Source organism: Mobula hypostoma, chromosome 3, assembly GCF_963921235.1.
Source record: "Mobula hypostoma chromosome 3, sMobHyp1.1, whole genome shotgun sequence".
Lineage (NCBI taxonomy): Eukaryota > Metazoa > Chordata > Chondrichthyes > Myliobatiformes > Myliobatidae > Mobula > Mobula hypostoma.
The window spans coordinates 209,469,001-209,495,686 of NC_086099.1; the positions used below are offsets into that span (position 1 = coordinate 209,469,001).

Sequence of the window (26,686 nt, forward strand, 5' to 3'; positions counted from 1 at the left end):
TCAATCTCTCTAATCACGGCCGGTTTGTTACACAATACCCAATCCAGTACAGCCGATCCCCTAGTGGGCTCAACAACAAGCTGTTCTAAAAAGCCATCTCGCAGACATTCTACAAATTCTCTCTCTTGAGATCCAGTGCCGACCTTTTTTTCCCAATCCACTCGCATGTTAAAATCCCCCACAATTATCATAATACTGCCCTTCTGACAAGCCTTTTCTATTTCCTGTTGTAATTTGTAGTCCACATCACTGCAGCTGTTTGGAGGCCTGTATATAACTGCCATCAGGGTCCTTTTACCCCTGCGATTTCTTACTAATAAAGCCATGCCACCCGTTCTGCCTACCTTCCTATCCTTCCAATACACCGTGTATCCTTGGACGTTCAGTTCCCAGAGACATGCATCCTTTAGCCACGTCTCAGTGATGGCCACAATATCATACCTAGAATAACTGCTAGGTCATTTCAGAAGCAATCCACACCTGCATATCTGGGGTCACAAACAAACTGAACTGGCCCAGGATACCAGATTTTACATTTTTTAAAAACTGCAGACTTTGGAAATCCAAAACACTCAGCAGGTCTGAAGGAAGAGAAACAGAATTAATGCTTCAGATCAAAGATCTTTCATGAGAACTAGAAAAGGAAGATAAGATTAGTTTTAAATTGCAGGGAAGTAATGGATAGGGCCAGGATTCCTATGGTCAACTGAATTAACACGACAGGTGGATAACCTACAGCAGAAATTTCTGGTTCTTATTATAAACAGTTATCTGAAAATGTTAAATTTGAAGGTTGCAATATTCCCAAAAGGGAAAATGAGGTGCTGTCCTGAAGCTTGAATTGGACCTTGTTAGCAAAGTGCAGAGGACCCAATGAGAGTTAGGTTGGTGAATTGGAGAATTAAATCAACAGCAAACTGAAAAACTCAGGATTGTCAGAGCAAACCAGACAGGTGTTTTGTAATCGTGCAGGGTGGAAATAAGACCATAAAACATAGGTCTTAAAAGATATACAACATAGATCTAGAACACTGCATACCATGCACTAGATTGGAAGAATATGTTAACTCCTGTCTTTACCTTAAAGGATTTTTGGCATTTCTGAATGGTGGGAAAAGAACTAAGATAGTCTTTTTTGTTCCACATTGATATCACAGACAAGCTTGCCAAAACCTCTACTTTCTCAGTAGGCTAAAGAAATTTGACATGGTCCCATCAAATCTTTATCAATTTTTAATGAAGCACCGTAAGTAGTATTCTAGCTGGATGCATAACAGCTTGGTATGGCAACTGCTCTGCACGTGACCACAAGAAACTGTAGAGCACAGAAACTAGCCTCTCCTCTACAAATCTAATCAAAGATCATACCCCGGACATTCTGTTTTCTCTCTTCTCCTATCAGGCAGATGATATAAAAGCCTGAAAGCATCTACCACCAAGCCAAATTGCCTGTACATCAAGGACAGCTTTCATCCCATTGTTAGCAGACTCTTGAAAGGACAGGTTGTATGACAAGATCGGCTTTTGACCTTACATCTACCTCATTATGATCTTGTACTTCACTTAACCGCACTGCATTTTTCAGTAGTTTTTGCACTTCCTTCGGCACTGTTATTAGCTTATCTTGTTCCAATTCAATATACTGCGTAATGATTTGATCTATATGTACAGTATGCAAGACAAGCTTCTCACTACAGAATATCTTGGTACATTTGATAATAGTAAACCAACAATCTGAATGTTTATTTTCCTGTGACTACATGAAAAAGTGGTTGGTGGAAATGAAAAAGCAATCCAATAATAACCTCCAAGATCTCGGCCTCAATACCTCTTTGTGCAACAAGATTCTTGATTTTCCTCACATGCAGACCCTAAGTCAGATTGGATTGGGAACATCTCCTCCACAATCACCATCAGCACACATGCACCACATGATTGTGTGCTTAGCTTCTGCTCTACTTGCTTAATATTTATGACTGAGACAAAACACAGCTCCAATGCCATATTTAAGTTTGCTGATGATACCTCTGCCGTTGACCAAAGGTGGTGACAAATCACCATATAGGAGGGATATTAAAAATCTGGCTGAATGGTGCCTCAACAACAACTTCTCACTCAAGAGCTGATTATTGAATACAGGAAGTAGGAAACTGGAGATCCATGAGCCAATCATCATCGAGGGATCAGAGGTGGAGAAATTCTTCAGTATTATCATTTCAGAAGATCTGTACTGGGTCCAGCACCTAAGTGCCATTATAAAGAAAGAATCTCTAAATTCTTAGAAGTTTGTGAAAATTTGGCACGTCATCTAAAACTTTGACAAACTCCTATAGATGCATGGTGGAGCGTATACTGATTGATTGCATCACAGTCTGGTACGGAAACATCAATGCCTGGAACAGAAAAGCCTACAAATAGTGGATATAGCCACCTTATGGTTTATGTCTTTATTTAGATAGATAGATAGATATACTTTATTAATCCCAAGGGAAATTGGGTTTTGTTACAGCCGCACTAACCAAGACTAGAGCATAAATATAGCAATACAAAAACCACAAACAATCAAACAACAAAATGCAAACTATGCCAGAAGGAAATAAGTCCAGGACCAGTCTATTGGCTCAGGGTGTCTGATCCTCCACGGGAGGATCTGCAAGTTCGATGGCCACAGGTAGGAACAACCTCCCGTGCCGTCCAGTGATGTATCTCGGTGGAATGTGGCCAAAGTCCAACACTAAAAAGTTCAATTCTTCATTGATTCTATTTTGTATTTACTGTGAACACCCCACATAAAATGAATCTCAAGGTTATATAGCAAGTATACGTACTTTGACAATATGTTTACTCTGAACTTTAAGGAAGGATGAGGGATAACGGAAGATTTCTTCCTCTGAAGAACATTAGTGAAAAGAAATGGAATTTTTATAATAAAATTTTAATTTGTGGTCAGCATTACCAATAATTCCAGAGTAATAACTGACTAATGCTAATATAATTTCATTTTATTAACAAGTTTAAAATCCAGCTGCCATATCCCTGGATTGCTAGCTTGATCATTTAACCATTATACCTCAATAGATGAATTCTTGAAATTGAAAATCTACCGTCCTGAGGTGATACCAAGCAGACAGGGCTGCAACTCTGCAGTGCAACAGAATGAGAGCTAATCTCGATGAGATAAAATACATTCTTAAAGAGCCTGACAACGTAAATGGAGGGATGATGCTTCCATTGGATAGCGTGTTTATAATCAATAATTACAGTTTCAAAAATAAGGGATCAGTAATTCAGGACGTAGATTTAAAGAAATGTCTTCACCCAGATGGATAGCCTGTGGAATTCCCTTCATGAGATATGTGGGGGCTCAATTGCAGAGTATTTTCAAGAGATGCACTAAGATATTTAGGAAATCAAGTGGCTTGCGTGAAGTTAAAAGATCAGCAATGATCTCATGGAATGGCACAGCAGCTGCAAGTGGACACATGGTTTATTCCTGCTTATTTGACTTGTGTCCTCATTCAAAATTAAATAGCTTCAATCTGAAAGAGCTCCACATGACATTTATTCAGCACTCTTGTGCTGGTAGATTCACAATGGCATCCAATTAAACAAAGCTTCAGTTTTAAAATTTATAAATTCATTTCAAATCACTCCATGCTCTGCATCTCAAAAGCTGACTTCAGCCGTATAACCATCTATGGCTCTCTCTCCAGCCTCCTGAGTATCCTCAATTGTAATTTCTATCATAATCACCTATACTTTCAGCTACAAAGTTGCTAACTTCCAAACATCAAACAAGAGAAAATCTGCAGATGTTGGAAATCCGAGCAACACACACAAAATGCTGGACGAATTCAACAGGCCAGGCAGCACTTATAGAAAAAAACAGTCAACGTTTCGGGCCAAAACCCTTCAGCAAGACTGGAGAAAAAAAGCTGAGGAGAAGATTTGAAAGGTAGGGGGAGGAGAGATAGAAACACGAAGCAATAGGGGGAAACTTGGAGGGGGAGGAATGAAGTACAGAGCTAGGAAGTTGGTGAAAGAGACAGAAGGTCATGGAAGAAAGGGGGGGGGAGCACCAGAGGAGGCAATGGGCAGGCAAGGAGATAACAAGAGAGAGGGAAAAGAGGGATGAGAAATGGTGAAGGCTGGGGTGTGGGGGGGTGGGGGCGGCAATATTGAAAGTTTGAGAAATCGATGTTCAGACTTCCAAACACCATTCCATTTACTTGGTCCTGAAAAAACTCCTTCAAATCTAATCCTAACCAAACTTTTGCATCATCTGACTAAATTATCTTCCTTTGTATGTTAAAGTTTGATTCTCTTAAAACTTAATTTTTTAAGGCATTGTAATGCTATTTTATCACACTAATAGTAATATACAAGCAGAAAGGTGTCTGGAACTACACCCTGTTCTGTAATGATTATTCTTATTTGCTTTTTCTACACAGGTACTAGGCTTTGCAACACTAAGAACTGATCAAAGTACTTTGAGTACAACCTGACAGGCATTTTTTTGTCATCAACATCATATCTTCAAATCTGCGTTCTATTAATTTAGCAGAGGTCAATATTCAGTTAGATTGGTGACTCCTGCTCTGCAGGGATACTGTGATGGTGCACTGTTTAATTTACCATATTAATAAACCAGATGGTCCTTGATAACAATCCAAAGAAACACATTCAAATCCCTCTATCGTTGTGAATTTTAAACTGGGAATTTTTAAAAGTCTCATTGATTACCTTAATGTTAAAACAGGAAAAGGTTGACACCAGAAAGATACCAGCATTGTCCTATGCTCTGCATCAGGACACAGAAAGGTCGATTGCAGCACAACCATTCAAATTTTTCCTCGTAAATGCCACGTGTCTAATGTTTAAACTAGAAAATTTTGCCAGAGCCTAGCCACATAACAAACTGCTTCAATTTTACTAACATAATCATTTTTACAATGTGCAGGATTCCACTATCACACTGCCTGGATACATGCTATGGCCAGACAGACCATACAAGAGGTAGATAAGCAGTACCCTTCGGAGGCCGCTGTTATCTTTAAGGACACATTTTGCTGAGCGTGACATCAATAAGTCCTGGTGATACCAAAGTCAATGGGAATCACAAAAGAAAACACTACAGCAGTTGAAGTCATGCTTCAAACAAAGATGGTTTGATTGCTATAGATCATTCATCCCAGTAACACAATCCCACTGCAGGATCCACAGATGCTGCCTAACATGCCAAGGTTAGCTAGTTAGTTAGCTAGTAATGCAGCACGGAGTAGGACCTTCTAGCCTCGAGCCATGATAATCCCTGACAAACCCGATGAACCCTAAGCTAATCACAAGACAATTTACAATGATTAATTAACCTACCCAGAACTTCTCTGGACTGTGGGAGGACACCAGAGGACTTGTAGAAAAACCACGCATTCCACAAGGAGGATGTACAGAGACTCCTTGCAAAATGATGCCAGATTTGAACTCTGGAATGTTTCAAGATGTAACAGCGTCACGCTAACTGCTACGCTACCGTGGCACACAGATTTCAGATTTTATTTCAGATTTCTAGCTTCTGCAGTTTTCTACTCAGTTCAAGTTCGTTTAATTGTCACACAACCATACACACATACAGCTAAATGAAACAGTGCTCCCCCAGGGCCAAGGTGGAAAACACAGTGCATGCAGCAATATACAGCACACAGTACATAACATATATATTTACGATAGCACGAAGTAGATTTTCAACTACCAGACAATGTACCATGCAAAAGTTTGGGCATTCCTGGTCAAAATTTCTGTTACTGTGAATAGCTAAGCGAGTAAAAGATGACCTGATTTCCAAAAGGCATAAAGTTAAAGACGACACATTTCTTAATATTTTAAGATTACTTTTTTATTTTCATCTTTTACAGTTTCAAAATAACAAAAAAGGAAAAGGGCCCGAAGGAAAAGTTTGGGTACCGTGCATGGCAGTACTTAGTAATACACCCTTTGGCAAGTATCACAGCTTGTAAATGCTTTTTGTAGCCAGCTGAAAGTCTTTCATTTCTTGTTTGGCGGATTTTCGCCCATTCTTCCTTGCAAAAGGCTTCTAGTTCTGTGAGATTCTTGGGCCATCTTGCATGCGCTGCTCTTTTGAGGTCTATCCACAGATTTTCGATGATGTTTAGGTCAGGGGATTGTGAGGGTCATGGCAAAACCTTCAGCTTACGCCTCTTGGGTAGTCCATTGTGGATTTTGAAGTGTGTTTAGGATCATTATCCTATCGTAGAAGCCATCCTCTTTTCATCTTCAGCTTTTTTTACAGACAGTGTCATATTTGCTTCCAGAATTTGCTGGTATTTAATTGAATTCATTCTTCCCTCTACCAGTGAAATGTTCCCCGTGCCACTGGCTGCAACACAAGCCCAAAGCATGATCGATCCACCCCCGTGCTTAACAGTTGGAGAAGTGTTCTTTTCATGAAATTCTGCACCCTTTTTTCTCCAAACACACATTTGCTCATTGTGGCCAAAAAGTTCTATTTTAACTTCATCAGTCCACAGGACTTGTTTCCAAAATACATCAGGCTTGTTTAGATGTTCCTTTGCAAACTGCTGACACTGAATTTTGTGGTGAGGACAGAGGAAAGCTTTTCTTCTGATGACTCTTCCATGGAGGTCATATTTGTGCGGGTGTCACTGCACAATAGAACAGTGCACTACCACTCCAGAGTCTGCTAAATCTTCCTGAAGGTCTTTTGCAATCAAACGGGGGTTTTGATTTGCCTTTCTAGCAATCCTATGAGCAGCTCTCTCGGAAAGTTTTCTTGGTCTTCCAGACCTCAACTTGACCTCCACCATTCCTGTTAACTGCCATTTCTTAATTACATTACAAACTGAGGAAACGGCTACCTGAAAAAGCTTTGCTATCTTCTTATAGCCTTCTCCTGCTTTGTGGGCATCATTTCTTTTAAATTTCAGAGTGCTAGGCAGCTGCTTAGAGGGGCCCATGGCTGCTGATTGTTGGAACAAGGTTTGAGGAGTCAGGGTATTTATAAAGCTTTGAAATTTGCATCACCTGGCCTTTCCTAACAATGACTGCGAACAAGCCATAGCCCTAACAAGCTAATTAAGGTCTGAGACCTTGGTAAAAGTTATCTGAGAGCTCAAATCTCTTGGGGTGCCCAAACTTTTGCATGGTGCTCCTTTCCTTTTTCCCTCCACTCTAAAATTGTACAAAACAAATACACTAATCTTGCTTAAAATGTTGAAAAGAATGTTTCATCTTTAACTTTATGACTTTTGGAGATCAGTTCATCTTCTACTCACTTAACTATTCACAGTAACAGAAATTTTAACCAGGTGTGCCCAAACTTCTGCATGTCACTGTACATCACCAACAGTAGTCCAACTTACGCTTGCTACACGATGGCATTACCATACCCAAGACCCTGACCAGGGAAATCATCCAACAAGAAACACAGCTGAACTTATCATGTAAACAGTGAGGCTGCAAGAGGTTGGAGATCAATTGTCCTCCAACAATGGCTCACCTTTTGGTATTGCAAAGTAGTTCCACCAATACGAGGCAAAAGTTATTTAATATCCTTGTCTCTGTGTTTTGCAACTAAATTATAAAATTATCAATCTTCCAATGGATTCTAATTCTAATTATTGGCAATTACTGAAGTACACATTTGTTTTGGCATTGATTGACCAACCATATAGTTTTTAGGGATTATTTTTCAGAACAGTGATTGGACCAAGATAAAACTTTATTTGTCCCATAGGAAATTACTGTTGCAAGGTTGCTCGGTCAGAAATATATAGTTTAAAATACAAAATGCAAGGATTTTGATGGTGACTTTTCAGCCCATTCTGTCCATTCAAACCAAAACCTAGGCAATCAACTTAATCCCATTTCACAGCTCTTCTTTAGCTTTGTAGGTTATATTACTTCAACTGTACATTAATTATTTTTAAACGCAGGTTTAATTAAATTAGTAAATAGCTAAGTAAACTAATCTCTTCTGCCTCCATAAAATTCCATTTTCCTCACATTCATGTGCCTATCTAAACACCTCTTAAAAGCCCCTACTATACAGTACTATGCAAAAATCTTGGGCATTGTAGATTTTATACACAAATTTTGTTTTAGACTTTTCTTTTTGTCTTCTGCATTAGTGTAGAAAAGAGCAAATTTTAGATTTCTAACCATTCATTTCCTAAAAATTAAATGTTACAGATGCTGCCTGGCCTGCTGCATTCACCAGCAACTTTTATATGTGTTGCTTAACATATTAAGTAAACTACTTTTCAAATAAAATCTTGATTACTTAGTGTGTATATAGCCCAGTGTATGATTAAACAAGATAACAAATGAGATACTAATGTTCAATGATATCATGAGTTGAATGAATGAAATTGATCAACTGAAACAGAAACGAGTGTAGAATTGAATTGAATTGAATTGACTTTATTACTTACATCCTTCACATACATGAGTAAAAATCTTTGTTACGTCTCTGTCTAAATGTGCAATGTTCAATTTTTAGTCATTTATAATAAATAGTATGTACAACACGATAGTCAATATCACATAGAAATACAGTTGTGTCAGCATGCGTTAAGCAGTCTGACAGAATTTAACTGGACGTAGGGCAACCAATCTAAAAGGTTGGGGTGTGGCAGATGCCAGTTTCACCTTCAAAGCATCAATTCTTACACCATGGCTTGAGTGAGCATAGAAACAAAACACAAAGTGGTCATTCTGCAAGGTCTCTCTCAAGCAGAAATTTTGCAGCAGACAGGAGTTCAAAGATGTGCTGTCCAGACTCTTCTGAAAAAGCACAAAGAAGCAGGCAAGATTGAGGACCAGAAACGCAGTGTTCAGCCACAGAAACTGAGTGCAGCAGATGAGAGATACATCAAACTGGAAGAAGACAAGTACTGCTATCAGCTCTGAACTCTCAAAAACCACTGGCATTGGTGATCTGGTCAGAATTAATGGAATCCTCAATGCTGAAAAGTACAAGCAGATTTTCATCCATCATACAATACCATCATCAGAGAAGCACCGCATTGGTCCCAACTCATTTTGCAGCAGGACAATGACCCCAAACACACGGCCAAGGTCTTAAAGAATTATCTTCAGCAAAAAGAACAAACAGTTCTCCAACAGTTGCTTTGGCCTCTATAGATCCCTGATCTCAAAATCACCAAGGCTGTCTGGGATTAACTATAGAGACAGCAGCGAGACAGCCAAAATCTGCAGAAGAATTGAGGCAAATTCTACCATCCAATTTCCTTATCAAAAATGCACAACACTGTATCTAAGAGAACCGATGCAATTTTAAAGGCAAAGGGTGGTCACACAAAATATTGATTTGATTTGCTTTTTTTAAACTGTTTACTGCTTTTTATAGCAAATTTTTTTGATACTTTTAAATATTTTTAACATGAACCGAAGACTTTTGGACAGTACTGTGTCTGCCTCTATCACCACCTCAGGCAACAGCTTCCAGGCATCCACCACTCTGTAAATAACCTGCCCTTCACATCTCGTTTGAAATTACCCTCTTTCACCTTAAATGCATGTGCTCTGGTATCAGACATCTTAAAACTGGTAAAAAGAAATTGTCGGTTTACTCTATGCCTTTCATAATCTTTAAAAACCTGTATCAGATCTCCCCCTCAGTCTCTGCCTCTCCAGAGAATACAACCTCTCTTTATAGAACATGCCCACTAATCCAGGTAGCATCCTGTTAAACTTCTGCACCCTCTCCGAAGCCAAGATACCTTTCACATAATGGGGTGACCGGAACTGTATGCAATACTCCAGATGCAGACTAACTAGTTTTGTAAAGCTGCAACGTAACTTCCTGACTTTTGAACCCAATTCCTCAATTAATAAAGGCAAGCATGCCATATACATTCCTAACTACCCTATCAAGTTGTATTGCTATGAATTTGGACCCCAAGATCCTTCTGCTCATCAGTGAAATTATTTTGATTGTTTATTTTTAAATCTAAAAATTATGACCATATTATTTGTTCAGCTATTTCTTTCCAACAGTCATAAAGCTTCTTCTGCTTCACAATTGAGAAATGTAACATTGATTTAGGAATCACTTCCTTGTGTTCTCATAACCATTCATATGTATAAACAAAAAAAGCTGTGTTCACTGTTTCAGAGGAAATTAGAAAACAAACTACCAAGAGCTACAAACTACTTCCAAAAGCTAGGAAGCTGATTGATAGAGAGAGATACGGGGCTAGAGAAGGGGGAATCTGATCGGGGAGAACAGGCAGCTATGGAAGAAAGAGGGAGGAGTACCAGAGGAAGGTGATGGGCAGTAAAAGAGATAAGGTGAGAGAGAAATGGGAATGAGGAATAGTGAAGGGGGGGTGGGGGGCATTACCAAAGTTCAAGAAATCGATGTTCATGCCATCAGGTTGAAGGCTACTCCGACCAAATATAAGGTGTTGCTCCTACAACCTGAGTGTGGCATCATATCAACAGTTGAAGAGGCAATGGATTGACAGGTCAAATTGGGAATGGGAGGTGGAATTAAAATAGGTGGCCGCTGGGAGATCCTGTTTCTTCTGGCAGACAGAGCCTGGGTATGGAAGTTCAGTAAGGCTAATCAAGATGATAAGCTTACAGAGACAGTGTGCAGTTATAGTGCAATCAACCAGGCTGAGCACAGCTTTTGAAAACCAAACTCTGCAGGTCAGGAATCTGCTTCAGGACTGGGAAGGCAGGGGGAAGCCACCAAAATAAGAAGGTGGGTTGGGGCAGGGGACAAAGTATAGGAGGCCGGGTGTTAGATGAAACCAAGTGAGGGGGAAGGTGGGGGGAAGAGATGAAATAAGAAGTTGGGGTGTGATCCATGGAAGAGGTAAAAGGCTGAGGATTGAATCTGATAGCAAAGGAGAGTGAACCATAGGAAAAAGGGAAGGAGGAAGAGCACCAGAAGGAGATGATGGGCAGGTGAGAAGATGGGGCAAGAGGGGAGCCAGAATGGGGAAGAGAAAAAGAGAGATATAAGGGAGGGGGAGAAAATACCAAAAGGTAGAGAAATCGGACGTTCATGCCATCACAAGAGATAATACAAATAGACTGGCCTCCAATGCAACATGAGGCCAGTTGGTAACTCTCAAGGCTCCTCCTCTGACATACTCATTGAAAGACCCCATTAAGGAGCATCAAACCATTGTCTCCTGCATCATCACGAAAGTCATTGACTCTGAAGATCTCCTTTCCACTGCCACCAACATCATCATTTTCTCAGTAATACACACAAAATGCTGGAGGAATTCAGCAGGCCAGGCAGCATCTTTGGAAAAGAGTAAACAGTCAACGTTTCAGGCCAAAACCTTTCGTCTATAAAGATCCATAAACCTGGCTGGATAGGTCCTTTGTCTGTGCCTGCTCTTACCCCACTGAACTTATGTCCGCATACCTTGACTCCATTTTGGACCCCTAGGTTCAATCATTTCCCACCTATATCCATGACACTTCATACTCATTCTCAATCACTCTGGCCCTGACCGCCTCACTTTCACTATGGATGTTTTACGTCTTTGCTTTATTCTAGACAACAGCCTAAACAGTTCCTCTCCACCTTCTTTCATTTGGCAGAACTGGTACTCACCCACAATTATCTTCCCACTTTCTCATGGGCCCCATATTTAAGAAAGGGTGCGCTAGCATTGGAGAAGGTCCAGATGAGGTTTACCAGAATGGTCCTGGGAATGAAGGGGTTATCTTTGAGGTGCATTTGTTGCCTCTGGGCCCGTACTCAATTCAGTATAGAAGAAAAGTGGGGGGGGGGAGGGAGGGGGAGGAGAGAGGAGGGAAACTCTCTGAAACCTACTGAATATTAAAAGGCACAGATAGACTGGACATAGAGAAAATGTTCCCAATAGTTGAAGTCTAGTTGTGCAAAACCTCAAAATAGAAGGATCTCCCTTTAGAACAGATGAAGAGAAATTTCTCACTCGACATTTAAATAACAGCTTCTTGCCCTCCGCCATCACATTTCTGAATGGTTCACAAACTCATTAACATAATCTCGTTATTTGTCTTTTGCATTATATTTATTTCTGTACCATACATAACTTGTCTTAGAGTGTACTGCTGCTATAAAACAATAAAATCTACATCAGTGATAATAAATACAATTATGATTCTGCATCATGAAACAAAGTTTGCATAGTAGGCTGACCCAGAAGGTTAAGGCAGGAGATCCAAGGCAAGCTGATTAATTGGACTCAGAATCAACTCAACTGCAGAGGAAGGAGGGTAGTGGAAGGTTGCTTTTATGATTAGAAGTCTATGACTTGTATTCTATCACTGAGACCTTTGCTAATTGTGATATATAGTACACTAACAAATTAGATGTTAGTGTAGCAGGAATGATTAAGTTTGCATAAGTCATGAAAATTGGTAGTGTTATGGATAACAAAGATGGTCGTCAATAAGTAAGATGTAGATCAGATACAAAACTGGAATTTAACCCTGAAAAGTCTGGGGTGATGCATTTTGAGAAGTCAAATAGGGGCAGAACATGTCAAGCAAATGGCAACACACAATGTTCATGAAACCAAGTCCATTGTTCCCTGAAAGTGTATGGAAAACTTCTATAAACATTTCACCCTTGGTTGCTTAACTGACTGCCCATGACACAAAACAGGTGTGAACAAGGCAGTTATTAAGAAAGAAGTTGCTGCAAAAAAACATTCAGGGTGCCAATAAAGTTTTAAACAAGAAATAGTTATCACAGCTGGCCACCAAGATCCAGCAAACTCCGAGACCAACATCACCAAAATGATGGTTGTCTGAAGGATGGTGAAGATAGCACACGGCACGCTTGTCTTTGTGACCCTGGAATGTAGGGAACTTCAACTTTACATATTTGAGAGTATTGTGTGCGGCTGCTACACTTTAGGAAGGACAAAGCTCACCAGGGTTGTGCTGGACTGGAGAACTTGAATTATGGTGACAGATTGGATAGAATGGGCTGGTTTTCCCTTGAGTGAAGAAAGCTGAGGGACGACATGATAGAAGTATCTAAGATTGAGAAGAGCGGCAAGGTAGCTGCTCTTTTGCCCACAGTAGACACATCAAAGACAAGCAGATAAGTTTAAGGTCAGAGGAGGGATTAAAGGAGACTTTAACTTGTGGAGTCAGTACTGAGACCTCAACTCCTTACAATCCACATAATGATTTGGATAAAGAGACTGCAGTAACTGTTAGGGGATTTGTTGATGACACAGAAATGCAAGTTAGCAACTTAGGAACCTGCAAAGGGACAGACAGGTTAAGTGAGTGGGCAAGAAGTTAGCTGACAGAGTGTGATGTGGAGGGAAAAAAGTGACCCACTTTGGGAGGACGAATGAAAAAGAAATTCAAAGAGCAAAACTACTAAAATTTTGTACTGCAAAGGGATCCGAGTGCATAAAACACATAATCAGCATACAAGTATAACAAGGCTAATGGAATGCCAGCCTTGTTTGCCAACATAAGGAGTTTAAAATTAAGGCAGTTTTGAAGAAAGTTGGAAACACACTGATGAAACCACACCTGAAGCACTGAATAAATGTGGATTAACGTGTTTATTTGTGTTGAAGACATGGCAGGGAAATTTTTAATTAATTTTTATTTAGCGATACAGCACAGAGTAGACACCTCCAGCACCGCCGTGCCAGCAACCCCACAACCCCGACTAACCTTAACCTAATCATGGGATAATTTACAATGACCAATTAACCTACTGGGTACATCTTTGAACTGTAGGAGGAAATTGGAGCCCATGCACTCCACAGGGAGGATGTACAGAAACTCCTTACAGAGCAGCACAGGAATTGAACTCCCGAACACCCCAAGATATAATAGTGTAATGTTAACTGCTACACTACCATGGCGCCTCTAAAGTTCACTGAGTTCATTCCTGGGGTGAAGAAATTGTTTCAGAATAAGATATCATCCTCAGAAGAGGGAGGTAAAAAAAAAAGAATATCTCCTCTCAGCAGGTTGCAACTCTTTGGCAGGTTGTATCACAAAGTGCTGTGATGCAGAATCATTGACCATAGTGAGGATGGTGATAACGATATTTGAACTGCAAGGGAGGTAAAATTATGTCAAAGCATAATAATATTGAGAAGAGGAACAAGATTTTTGGCCTACCTCTTTTTTTTGCATACTTATGGAGCCACATATCTATCATCTGTCACAAAAAATGTCCAAAAGTATGAAAGACACTTCAAGTTGCAATATATTACAAAATCAATATGGCTTCTACGAAAGGAGAATCAATTCTTTGGTGCTGAAGTGGAGAAAAGAATTCTTAATAGGCATGCAACGAAATACAATGATGAAGGTACAGCAGAGGATGTGGTGCATATGGATTTCAGTACAGCATTTGATAAAGGTTCTCCATGCAAGGCTCATTCAGCAAGTAAGGAAGCGTGGGGTCCAAGGAGACCTTGCTTTGTGGATCCAGAATTGGCTTGTCCACAAAAGGCAAGGGTGGCTGTAGATGGTTCATATTCTGCATGGAGGTCAGTGACCAATGATGTTTTGCAGGGATCTGTTCTGGGACTCTTCCACTTTCTGATTTTTATAAATGATCTGGATGAAGTAAAAGGGTGGGTTAGTAAGTTTGCTGATGACACAAAGGTTGGGGGTGTTGTGGATAGTGTGGAGGGTTGTCAGAGGTTACAGCGGGACATCAACAGGATGAAGAACTGGGCTGAGAAGTGACAGATGGAGTTCAACCCAGATAAGTGTGAAGTGGTTCATTTTGGTAGGTCAAATCTGAAGACAATATAATATTAATGGTAAGACTTTTGGGTGTGTGAAGGATCAGCGAGATCTTGGGGTCCATATGCAGAGAACATTCAAAGCTGCTGCACAGGTTGATAGCGTTAAGAAGGTCTTCATCAACCATGGGATTGAGTTCAAGAGCTGAGAGGTAATGTTAAAGCTATATAAGATCTTGGTCAGACTCCACTTGGAGTACTGTGGTCAGCTCTGGTCACCTCACTACAGGAAGGATGTGGATACTATAGAGAGAGTGCACAGGAGATTTACAAAGATGTTGCCTGGATTGGAGAGCATGCCTTATGAGAATAGGTTGAGGGAACTTGGCCTTTTCTCCTTGGAGTGACGGAGGATGAGCGGTGACCTGATAGAGGTGTATAAGATGGTGAGAGGCACTAAGCTTGTGGATAGACAGAGGCTTTTTCCCAGAGCTGAAATGGCTAACACAAGGAGGCATAGTTATAAGGTGTGTGGAAGTAGATACAGAGGGGATGTCAGGGGTAAGTTTTTTCACACAGAGAGTGGTGGGTGCGTAGGTATTTTAACAGACTCTTAAATAGGTACATGGAGCTTAGAAAAACAGAGGGCCATGCAGTAGGATAATTCTAGGCAGTTTCTAGAATAGGTTACATGGTCGGCACAACATTGCGGGCCGAAGGACCTGTAATGTGCTGTAGATTTCTATGTTCTATGCACAGGACATCAAGGAAGGTGAATGAAACAGTCAAACACAATATTCTCCACATTAATGTAAAAAAACATTGCATTTCATGACACTTCTGACAACACCTGTCGTATATGGTTGGTGCTCCCAAAAAATACATTCAATAGTTTAGCTTTCCAATCATTTGGAATGAAGGAGTGTGCTATCCAGTACAGTATACTAATGCTGTAAACTGAAGACATGCAGTTAATGTACTTGCCAGTGTTAAACAATATTACTGTTGAAGCTTCTAGGTAACACTTCATCAAGCAATTTTTGAAGATATTTACGTTGCTGAAATCATCACAATTTCATCGCACAGCAAATACAAGACAAGACAGCTGGTTAAGAGTATTGTAAATAGATCCGTGACAGCTTTCATATTTCTAAGGACCTAATTAATTTGTAACAGAATGTAAAAACCATTGGTCAGTGGGAAGACTGGGTGAACAATTCAGGTTATTATTCTCAACTATCAACAACTTTGAAGATTAAGTGAAAAAAGTTACTGTTGGTGCTCTGAAGCACATCAACAGTGCAAATTTTTAACATGTTATTGTAACCAAACCATTATACATGGCAAAAGTGAAAATGGTGAACAGACAGTTTTGGTCATTATGCAGTAATTAACCGGTTCTGGAAAAGCTGTGATCAAAGTTCATCAGGAAGCGAAGGAATGGCAGCATACTTTCTCAAAGAAGGGCAGTCCATTCCTCTCTGCCAAGTCTTCAGTTGCAATATTTTAGCAAGTCATAAGATATGTACTTCAGCACATTTTAATACAGCACAATGTATATTACTTTTTAGTGTTAATGTGATAATTATGAGGTTCTTTCCAATAGATCTGATAAAGTACACTTTTGCTATAAATTGCAATTAAGTCAAGTAGTCATATTTGTTTCTATTATCATATGTAGTGATTAAGCACTCAGCCAGCCTAACGTCTATGTAACTAATATCCCTTTTTTTTAAGTTCCCTACGTTCCTTATGATTTTAAGCTACCAAGGAATATTAACTTCGAAAATTTTGCTGATTGATATCTTGATTTCAATCTTATTTTAACTAAGCTTAGAAGTTTATACCCTGGGTGTTCTGAAAACTTATCCCATAGTGATAGTTCTGCATACATGAGAGCAATCTATTTACCATTTGAATCACTTTTAAAAAATGCCCCAACTTTCTAAATTGAAGTGAAATCAAGCCAGTGTATATATACACTATTTTCTCAATTCAACTTTACACTATGACTAAAAATTAATAATAGTCCAATTGGTCTTTTTCAAATCAAAGGAGATTGACCCCTATTTCTCCTTATTGAAGTCTAAGTCAAAGCCATGCAAAGATGAACCTGACCTATTTGTTCGTGATGAGATTTTTTAAAACTCCATAAATGGTTCTTCCAGTGTCAAATCTGGAACAACTTTAGAGCTGTCAAAATCCTTAAGATTCGCACGTATGTAGTTAGCATCATTTGCAAAATACAAAAGTGATTCATGTTCAGGGAGCACAGTAATCACCATTTCTTTTGACCAAAGTTCACACAACGTCCTTAGTACAACATGCAAAGGTTTCAATTGCATTTTTGCTTATCTGGCTGAAAGCTGTAAGTAGCAGAGAAGCAACTTTAAAAAGAGAAAGGTATGAATCAAAGTAACTACCAAGTGCACATGTTATCATCATTGTCTTAAGGATAATTTACTTTTCAACTTATTGTTCATTGAAGAATAAAATAACTAGAATATGTTCAAAATGCTGTTTATTTAAACTTGTGATGAAACATTCCTTACTCCTCCAAAAGGCAGGAAAACATTTGCAATTTAGAGGGTTGACAACGGTATAACTAATAAAGTTCGTTCCTCAAAGCTCCAAGACATGGGCTTGATCTTGACCTCTGATATCAAGTGAGTGAAGTTTATCCGTTGTCCCTGTGACAGCCTGGGTTTCCTCCAAGTGCTCCATTTTCCTCCCACACTCAAAAGCATGGTGGGCAAGTTAATTAATCACTGTAAATTGCTCTTAGTGTGTAGCAAGTAGAACAATCTATGGATGTTGATGGGAAAGTAGGAGAATAAAATGGATTAGAGTCAGATAATCATTGAGTTATACAGCATAGATACAGACCATTCGACCCTTTATTCATGCTGAATAAGGGTCTTCCTGAGCCAATTTTACACGCCTGTATTTGACCCATATCGCTTTAAACTTTTCCTATCCATGTACTGTCCAAATGGTTTATAAATGTTGTAATTGCACCCACCTCTACCACTTCCCTCTCGCAGCTTCTCAGATAAAAACACCATAACAGAGTACAAAATAAAGTTATACAGTTACAGAGGAAGTACAGTACAGGTAGGCAAAAAGGCACAAAGTTATAACGAAGCAGACTGAGAGGTCAAGAGTCCACTTATTGCTTCAGGGGATCATTCAACAGTCATATAACAGCAGAATTGAAGCTGTCATTGGTGATACATGCATTCAGTCTTTTCTATCTTCTGCTCTGATGGAAGTGGTGGGGGGGGAGGTAGAAGAAAGAATGTTGGGGCTCTTAACCTCAATTTTTCCTTCAGCTCCTCCCACTTTCTACAAACTCAAGGGGCAGCCATGGATACCTGCAAAGTCCCAGCTGTGCATGCCTTCTGTTGGATATATGAAACGATCCATGTTCCAAACCCTTCCCTAGTATAATGCTCCCCAACTCTTGAAGCACTACATTGACATCTACATTAGTGGTGCTTCATGCACCCATACTGAGCTCATCAAATTTCATCAACTTTGCCTCCAATGTCTACCCTGCCCTTAAATTCACTTGGTCTATTTCTGATATATCTCCCCTTTTCTTGATCTTTTGTCTCTATTGCTGTCAATTGACATCTTTTATCAACCTACCGATTCGCACAGCTATCCTGCTCACATGGGGCAAGGCAGAGTCATCTGGGTGCCCACTGTGCTCCAAGCGAGGAACCCTGGAGCACATCCTCAGCAGCTGTGCAAGGGCACTTGGTGAGGGACGGTACAGGTGGAGGCATGATCAGGTCCAGTAGACCATCACTGAAGCCGTCAGCGCAGGAATTGAGCGGGCGAAGCGGTCCCGACCCTCCAAGCAGACCATTGCCTTTGTCAGAGCTGGGGAGCAGCCAATACCTGCCAAAAGAACATCTGCAGGCATTCTGACCTCTGCAAGGGACTGGCAGCTGTTGGTGGACCTCGAAGGGCAGCTGAAGTTCCCCAACCATTATTGGAAAATGCAAATGCATACATTGTATTTTCTATGTATTACAGTATTTACAATATTTACTCAACAGTATTTCAGTATTCACTCAAATGCACACATTATATTTTCTATATTTACTATGTAACTACTGCTAGCTGAATAGAGGGTATTCACTATGTAGCCATGACTTTTGACCTAATCACTATTAATTCATGAAGAGAACTAGAATGAAACCAAGTAGGAAGATAACGGTGGCGAGTAAGGTAATGAAATATGTGGCAGTCTGTCAAAACAAGACCAATTAAGAAATAACTGTGGTTAGGGATGAGGGGACACCTGGTCTAAAAAGTAAACTAGGACATAATTAAATTGGGGAGTAAAACAATAGTGGAAGGTCGAGAGCGGATGTATTGATGATATGTGATCACAGGCCGTCTGGATATGATAATGTAGCTAAGATAGGAGATTGCTATAAAAAATGCTGTGTACAAGCCTCGATGGGCAGTCAGCTACTAGCTTTCTGATTGTCTCAGCTTTGATTTGCAAATTAAAGTTTAAAACGTCTTGAAGGATTTTCTGCGTCTCCTTGTTGTTTGTAAGAAACGAGAAACCACGACACCATATCGCAGCCACCACCCTGCGACCAGACACTGTCCTAGTGTCTGAGTCTACTAAACAAGTGGTGCTGCTGGAGCTGACAGTCCCATGGGAAGGTAGCTTGGAGGAGGCCTTTGAAAGGAAGCTCCCCAAGTACGCAGGACTGGTCAGCAACTGTCAGCAGGCTGGATGGAGAGCGAGGTGTCTCCCAGTGGAGGTTGGTTGTAGGGGATTCGTAGCCCGTTCTTTAGTTAGAGCCTTCAGCATTTTGGGCATCGAGGGAGAGAGGAAGAGGAGAGCCATCCGCAGTACCACCGATGCGGCAGAGAGGGCCTCAAGATGGCTGTGGCTCAAAAGAGGGGAGCTATGGAGTCATAAGCAGCTAGCCATCTGGACACAAGCTGGGGTCTGATCAGCCCCGGCTGGGTCACCTGGAGGAGGTTGTATGATGTTGAAAGACCCGAGACACCCGATGATTCCAGGAACATCACTGAAGATGTGTCCAGAAGCATCAATAGATGTATGTACACAGCTATACTACTAAAACTCTCATGCTCTGTCTGTCTGTTTGTGACCTCCAATTAGCGCAAACGGTACATTACAGCAGCACTTCTTTTTGGCTAAATCGAATTAAAATGCGCTAACTTAGAGAATGCAGGCAAAGTTTAGGGATATGTATTCATATAAAATTGCTCATTCGCCAAAAGTCAACAGGCTGCTTTTCACACGAGACCCAATCGTCTCCAAAATGACAACAATAGGCACAGACGGAAGAGAGAACAAGAATCCCATCAGGCCAGGGCCGCATGACTCCAGGATCAGGGAGAAAGAACAAATGGTAGAAGAGATGAAGAGACGAAGGATGAAAGGGCTGCGTGTCTCCAGAATGACAAAAACAGAGGAGGAGGAGAGAGGAAGAAACAGAGGAGAAAAGGAAAGATCAACTTGAGAATATGCGGCACAGAGTAATTATTGCAAGAGTTGCTGAAGACGACAATGGCCACTTTCGATGACAATACCCCAACAGAGAAACAGCAAGGCAAAATGCACGACTCACATGCCAACACATTTCTGCTGATGTTGGTTCGAAGGTCAGGATAGGCAATTTGCAGCCTCTACTTAATGAACTCAATTTGTACAGCAATGATGAAACTATTGCAAACTAATTCAGGAAGAACATCAGACAATACAATTGCCTCTTCCAAATGACATCCTTTGGTGCCAAAGAAGTCATTCCAACTAGGAATCGATGGAATCCTTCTGTGATTATTCAAGGCCAAATCCATCATTACATCAGACATTTAATTCCAGACCCGACCCAGCAAGCCCGATTCCTTCAAATTCACTTCATGGATATTTAATGTTCATTCTGGTCACGTATTTGTCTTGCTATGCGTCTTTCTTCTTTAATAAGCTGAGTTTTTCTTCTTTAATTTCCAAATCAAAGAGATAGCAATAGCATTCAGGAAAATTTAATGTTCATTCTGGTCACATCAGACTGCACCACCCTTCTCTCAAAGGGTGCCCCAACGGGTCACCCAGTTGTCTAGTCTTGACTATACCTCTTTCCACCCCGTCTCCTGTAAAAATGCCATTCTATTTCTCAGTTCCTTCAACTCCACCGTATCAATTCCCAGGATGAGGCTTTCCTTTCTAGAACATCAGCGATGTCCAAATTCTTCAGTGGAGTTTCCCTTCCTCAACCATTGATGCTGCCTTACCCAATCTCCTCTATATTTTATACTTTATTGTCGCCAAACAATTGATACTAGAACGTACAATCATCATAGTGATATTTGATTCTGCGCTTCCCGCTCCCTGGATTACAAATCAATAGTAAATATTAAAAATTTAAATTATAAATAATAATTGGAAAATAGAAAAATGGAAAGTAAGGTAGTGTAAAAAAAGAATGAGATGCAGATCCGGATATTTGGAGGGTCCGGCCCAGATCCAAGTCAGGATCCATTCAGCAGTCCCAACATCCATGCTCAGCCCATCTTCCCTCCACTTTAACAGGAATAAAGTTCCTCCTGTCCTCAACCATCACCCCATGAGCCTCTGCATCCAACACATCATTCATTCTCAGCAACTTCCACCATCTTGAAGAGGATCCTACCACCAAACATCTTTAACTGCTCTTCCATTTGCCTACCATCACAACAGATGCTATTTCACTACAGCTCTGCATCCCAATACCATTATCCTCACAAAACTGATCAGTAAGGTACAAGAACTAAGCCTCATTACCTCTTTATGCAACTGGATTCTCAGTCTTTTTACCTGCAGACCCCATTCTGTTCAGATTGGCAACACCTCCTCCACAATCATCAATGGCATAGGTACGACACAAAGCTGTGTGCTTAGCCCCCTGCTTAACTCACATTACACTTACGATTGTGTGGTTAAGCACAGCTCCAGTCATTGGAGCTCAATGCCATATTTAAGTTTGCTGATGACACCCCTGTCGTTAGCCAAATCAAAGATGGTGATGAATCAGCATATAGGAGGGAGACTGAAAATCTAGCTGAATGGTGTCACAACAAACACTCAATCTCAGCCAAACCAAAGAGCTGATTGTTGACTGCAGGAGGAGGAAATCAGAGGCCTAGAAGGCAGTCTTCGTCAGGGAATTAGAGGTGGAGGGTCAGCAACTTTAAATTCCTCAATGTTATCATTTCTGAGGATCTGTCCTGGGTCCTGTCCTGTGACATTACAAAGAAGGCACACCATCGCCTCTACTTTTTTTTTTAAGAAGTTTGCAAAGATTTGGCACATCAACTAAAATTTTGACAAACTTCTATAGATGTGCAGTGGAGAGTATATTGACTGTTTGCATTACGGCCTGATATGGAAACATCACCGCTCTTGAATAGAAATACTTATGAGAGTAATGGATATGGCCCAGTCTATCACGGTAAAGCCTTCCCCACTACTGAGCACATCTACAAGGAGCACCGTTGCTTTCTTCTCACTGCAGCATCAGGAAGGAGGTACAGGAGCCTCAGAACCCAAATCACCAGGTTCAGGAACAGTTATTACCCCTCAACCATCAGGTTCTTGAACCAAAGGGGATAACTTCACTCACCCCAATACTGAACTGCTCCCACAAAACTGTGGACTTACTTTCAAGGACTTTTCAGTATTTATTGCTTACTTATTTATTATGACTTTCATTTTGTATTTGCAGTTTGTTGGCTTTTGCACAATAGTTGTCTGTTTTTCAGTGATTCTATTGTGTTCCTTTGTATTACTGTGACTGCCCGCAAGAAAGTGAATATGGAACATATATGTCCTTTGATAATAAATTTACTCTGAACTTTACTTTTTGAAAACCTCAATTAAATTCACGAGTCACGATTTCTTATACATTAAAGCAATGCTAGTAATCTCTAATGAGTTTTTGTCTTTCCAAGTGCAAAATTTAAAAGCGAGTCAAGAATTTACAGAAAATAGTGCAAAATACATCCACTGAGTGGGTAAAATCACCTTATTAACGACAGAGGTCAGAAGAGAATGGTCAGGCTGGTTCAAGCTGACAGAAAGGCAACATTAACTTAAATAACCACTGGTTATAACAGTGGTGTGCAGAAGTACATCTCAGAATGCACAATACATTAACCCTTGAAGTGGATGGGCTACAGCAGCAGAAGACTAATCCTGTGACCACTTTGTTAGGTATAGTATTCCTGTACCTAATAAAGTGGCCACTAAGTATATCTGTGCAGCTTATCTCTATGACTGAGTCAATATTAAAATAATGTTTTAAATATCATCCTATTTAATTACAATAGTTTTTGGTAAGTGGATAAAGGTGTTTTAAGGAGCTTTACACTCACTTTTTCTTTGATCAGGTATCTACACAGATGAATTGCAAGGAAAGTTAGTAACGGAACAGCAATACTGTGGATCTGCAAAATTAGTCTTGTGCTCAATTTCCCCATTACTGTACCTTTCATTTCCTTCTTCATCACTCTGCAAAAGGTTATCATCAAGCTCTTCATCAGACGGGTCAGACAGATTCTAATAAGTGAATAAAAAAAACACCAAATCAACTTAACCAACATTTCTGAATTACCTCTAAATTTCCTTATCCAATAAGCTTCAATCAGCTGTGCAATATCCAAGTTTTAAACTGTCAGGCTGCAGCTATTTTATTTCTAATTAATAGATCCAAGTCCTTACACTCTAAATCAAGAGAGTGAAAAACTTATAAAACCATGACCAAACTAGAAAGTGAAAATAGGCATTTACCATTTCTCAATCATATCTATATTTCACATTACATCTCCATTCTGCTTCACTGTGTTTCTAAACAATGATATTGCACATCTACATTTTAATTTCAAGCCTGGGTATCTATCATTATAAATTTTATGACAATTAAACAAATTTCAATTAAGCAAATTTTACTCATTCATCATTACAAAAATACATTGACAAAATATTGACAACACTAGTGACTGAACAGTAACTGCCAAAGTACAGCATTTTGATTGCTGCCTGAACATAAAACTCAGACATGACCCCATCAGCAGCTGGTAACATTCCTATCTCAAGTGACAATGTAAGAACTGCATCCTGCAGTAAGTATATAATGGTCAAAGGCATCTGCAAAAGTTAGTATTTTGCCAAAGTCCTGACACTAGTTAAAAAGCCAGGAAGCTAAATTAGGTGACAAATCTGGAGTAAATTCAAATGTAATTTCCCCTTTCACCAACATGCTTCTTCCAACTGTTAGCAAAATGGAGAGAAAATTCAAACATTAGAGGTGCAAAGTGACTTGGGAGTCCTTGATCAAGGCTCCCAAAAGGTTAATTCACAGGTTGAGTCTATGGTAAAGAAGGCAAATGCAATGTTAGCATTTATTTCAAGGGGAATAGAATACAAAAGCAAGGAGATAATGCTGAGCCTTTATAAGGCACTAGTCAAGTCACATTTGGGAGTATTGTCAAGAGTTTTGGGCCCCATATTTCAGAAAGGATGTGTTGTCATTGGAGAGAGTTCAGAGGAGGTTCACGAGGATGATTCCAGGAACGAAGAGGCTAACATATGAGGAGCATTTGGCAGCTTTGGGCTTGTACTTACTGGAATTTAGAGGAATACATGGGGATCTCATTGAAACCTACTGAATGTTGAAATAACTAGATAAGGTGGATGTGGAGAGGATGTTTCCTCTGGTGAGGGTATCCAGAATGAGAGGGCACAGCCTCAAAATTGAGGGACTGTAGCGATGTGCTACACACAGAGCTAGAAATAACGACACGCAGTCTGTAAGTTGCACTCGAGACTAGTTTATTCAAACTTCGCAGCACTGGTTTTTATACGCAGTTCCATTCCCCTCCTCTCCGGGTGGAAATGACGTCAGAGGTGCATTACAAAAGTCTCTTCCCGCGCGTGGGCTTTCTCCCCTTGCTGGTGAAGAAGGCGGCCCAACGCCATTTTGCGGCTGGCCTCTCCGCGATGAAATGGCGGAGCAGACTTGCTAGGCTGAAAGCCCTAATTCTGCTTCTATGTTTTATGGACTGCTCGTAACATGATAAACATAAGAAATCCAAAGCAACACGCACAAAATTCTGGAGGAACTCAGCAGAACAGGTAACATCTATGGAAAAGAGTCAGGACTGATGATAGGCCTCAGCCCGAAACTTCAACTGTTACTCTTTTCCACAGATGCTGCCTGGCCTGCTGAGTTCCTCCAGCATTTTGTGTATGTTACTCATAACATGACATTGGCTGTACTGCTTCGGTGCATACTGCTTTGGTACATGGTGGGGAGGTGGCACTTATTAATTCAATTGACAAAATCAAATAGGATTTTAACCAAAAAAAAAATCAATAGAACATTTCATAACCGCAAAGACGAGGAATTCAGCAGATACTGCAAATTCAAGCAACACACATCAAAGTCTCTGGTAAACACAGCAGGCCAGGCAGCATCTCTAGGAAGAGGTACAGTCAATGTTTCAGGCTGAGACCCTTCGTCAGGACTAACAGAACATCTCATAATATACATTTCTGTTATGCCATTCATTTTAATGTGAAATATCACCATATTTGTACTGTGCTCTTTCAAAATCATACATCTCTCAGCTTTATTTAGTCCAAGTCTGGAGTTGCTGACAAAGTCAATATTAATTGCCAATTGCTAATTTCCCTGAAGATCGCTGCAGTAAGATATCCTTTTCACAAAATGGTTAAAAGATGAAAGAATATTTTACCCTTCAATCCCCTATCTGCTCTCAAGAGTGATTCAGTTCATCACCATATGCACTCATGACCCTGCAAAATTTTTCCTTTTAGAGAAAGTGATGGATACAGCCTTGTCCATCAATGGGAAAGCCCTCCTGACCATTGAGTACATTTACATGGTGCGCTGCCACAAGAAAGCAGCATCCATCAAGGAACCCCACCATTCAGGCTATACTTCCTTCTTGCTACTACTATCAGGCAGGAGGTACAAGGAGCCTTAGGTCCCACACCACCACGTTCAAGGAAAGTTATTATCAAGACCTTGAACAAGCGTAAATAATTCACTCAGCTCAACTCTGAAATGACTCCACAACCTACAGACTTTCTTTTAAGGAATCTAAACTCAGTACAGGTTTCCCCCGCCATCTGAAGGTAGAGCGCTCCTATGAAACGGTTCGTAAGCCGGGATGTCGTAAAGTGAAACAATTACCATCTATTTATATGGGAAAAATTTGTGAGCGTTCCCAGACCCAAACCAAATCATGCCAAATAACACATAAAATCTAAAATAACAGTAACATATAGTAAAAGCAGGAATGATATGATAAATACACAGCCTATATAAAGTAGAAATCATTGCACTGTCCACCGTAGCGAAAATCTCACGCAAGCACTCTCGGCAGAAGCACTTTCTCCAGTAACCTTTAAGCTATGAAGCTGTCAAATCAAACCAAACAACACATAAAAATACACAGCCTATATAAAGTAGAAATAATGTATGTACAGTGTAGCATCATTTACTGGAATCGAGAAGACAGCGAGCACACTGATGATGGTGTGTTAGGCTGAGTCGTCAGAGGCTGGGGTGGTGGGACACTGGGGTGTCATCTCATCGTCATCTGTTTCCATCAGAGCACGCAGGTCATCTTCTTTTATGTCTGCCTGCCTCGATGTCGAAGGTCGAGGTTCGTCGTCTGCTGTGGCTGATGTGGAAGGTTTGAAAAACGACAGTATGCTTGACTGCTGGCCTCGCACATTTTTCTATCATACAGTTCTTCGTAAGCACTCAAACCATCTTGCAAATATGCCCTAAACCTACTAACCCTTTCAAAATTAAAGTCATACTTTTCTGCAATCATTGCAGCGTTGTCAATTGCAGCAAAAATCTCACGCA

The 26,686-nt window shown here is 40.3% G+C and overlaps 1 protein-coding gene across 5 annotated transcripts in view; it reads right to left on the reverse strand.

Moving 5' to 3' along the window:
* The window catches only part of rbm33a (RNA binding motif protein 33a), a 186,934-nt gene that overhangs the window by 141,070 nt on the left and 19,178 nt on the right, over positions 1-26,686 (reverse strand). For all 5 annotated transcript variants that reach the window (XM_063044429.1, XM_063044427.1, XM_063044426.1 and 2 more), the window contains one exon: positions 23,273-23,343. In XM_063044429.1, the coding sequence (XP_062900499.1) occupies positions 23,273-23,343 (71 nt within the window). The remainder of the gene's footprint in view (positions 1-23,272; positions 23,344-26,686) is intronic.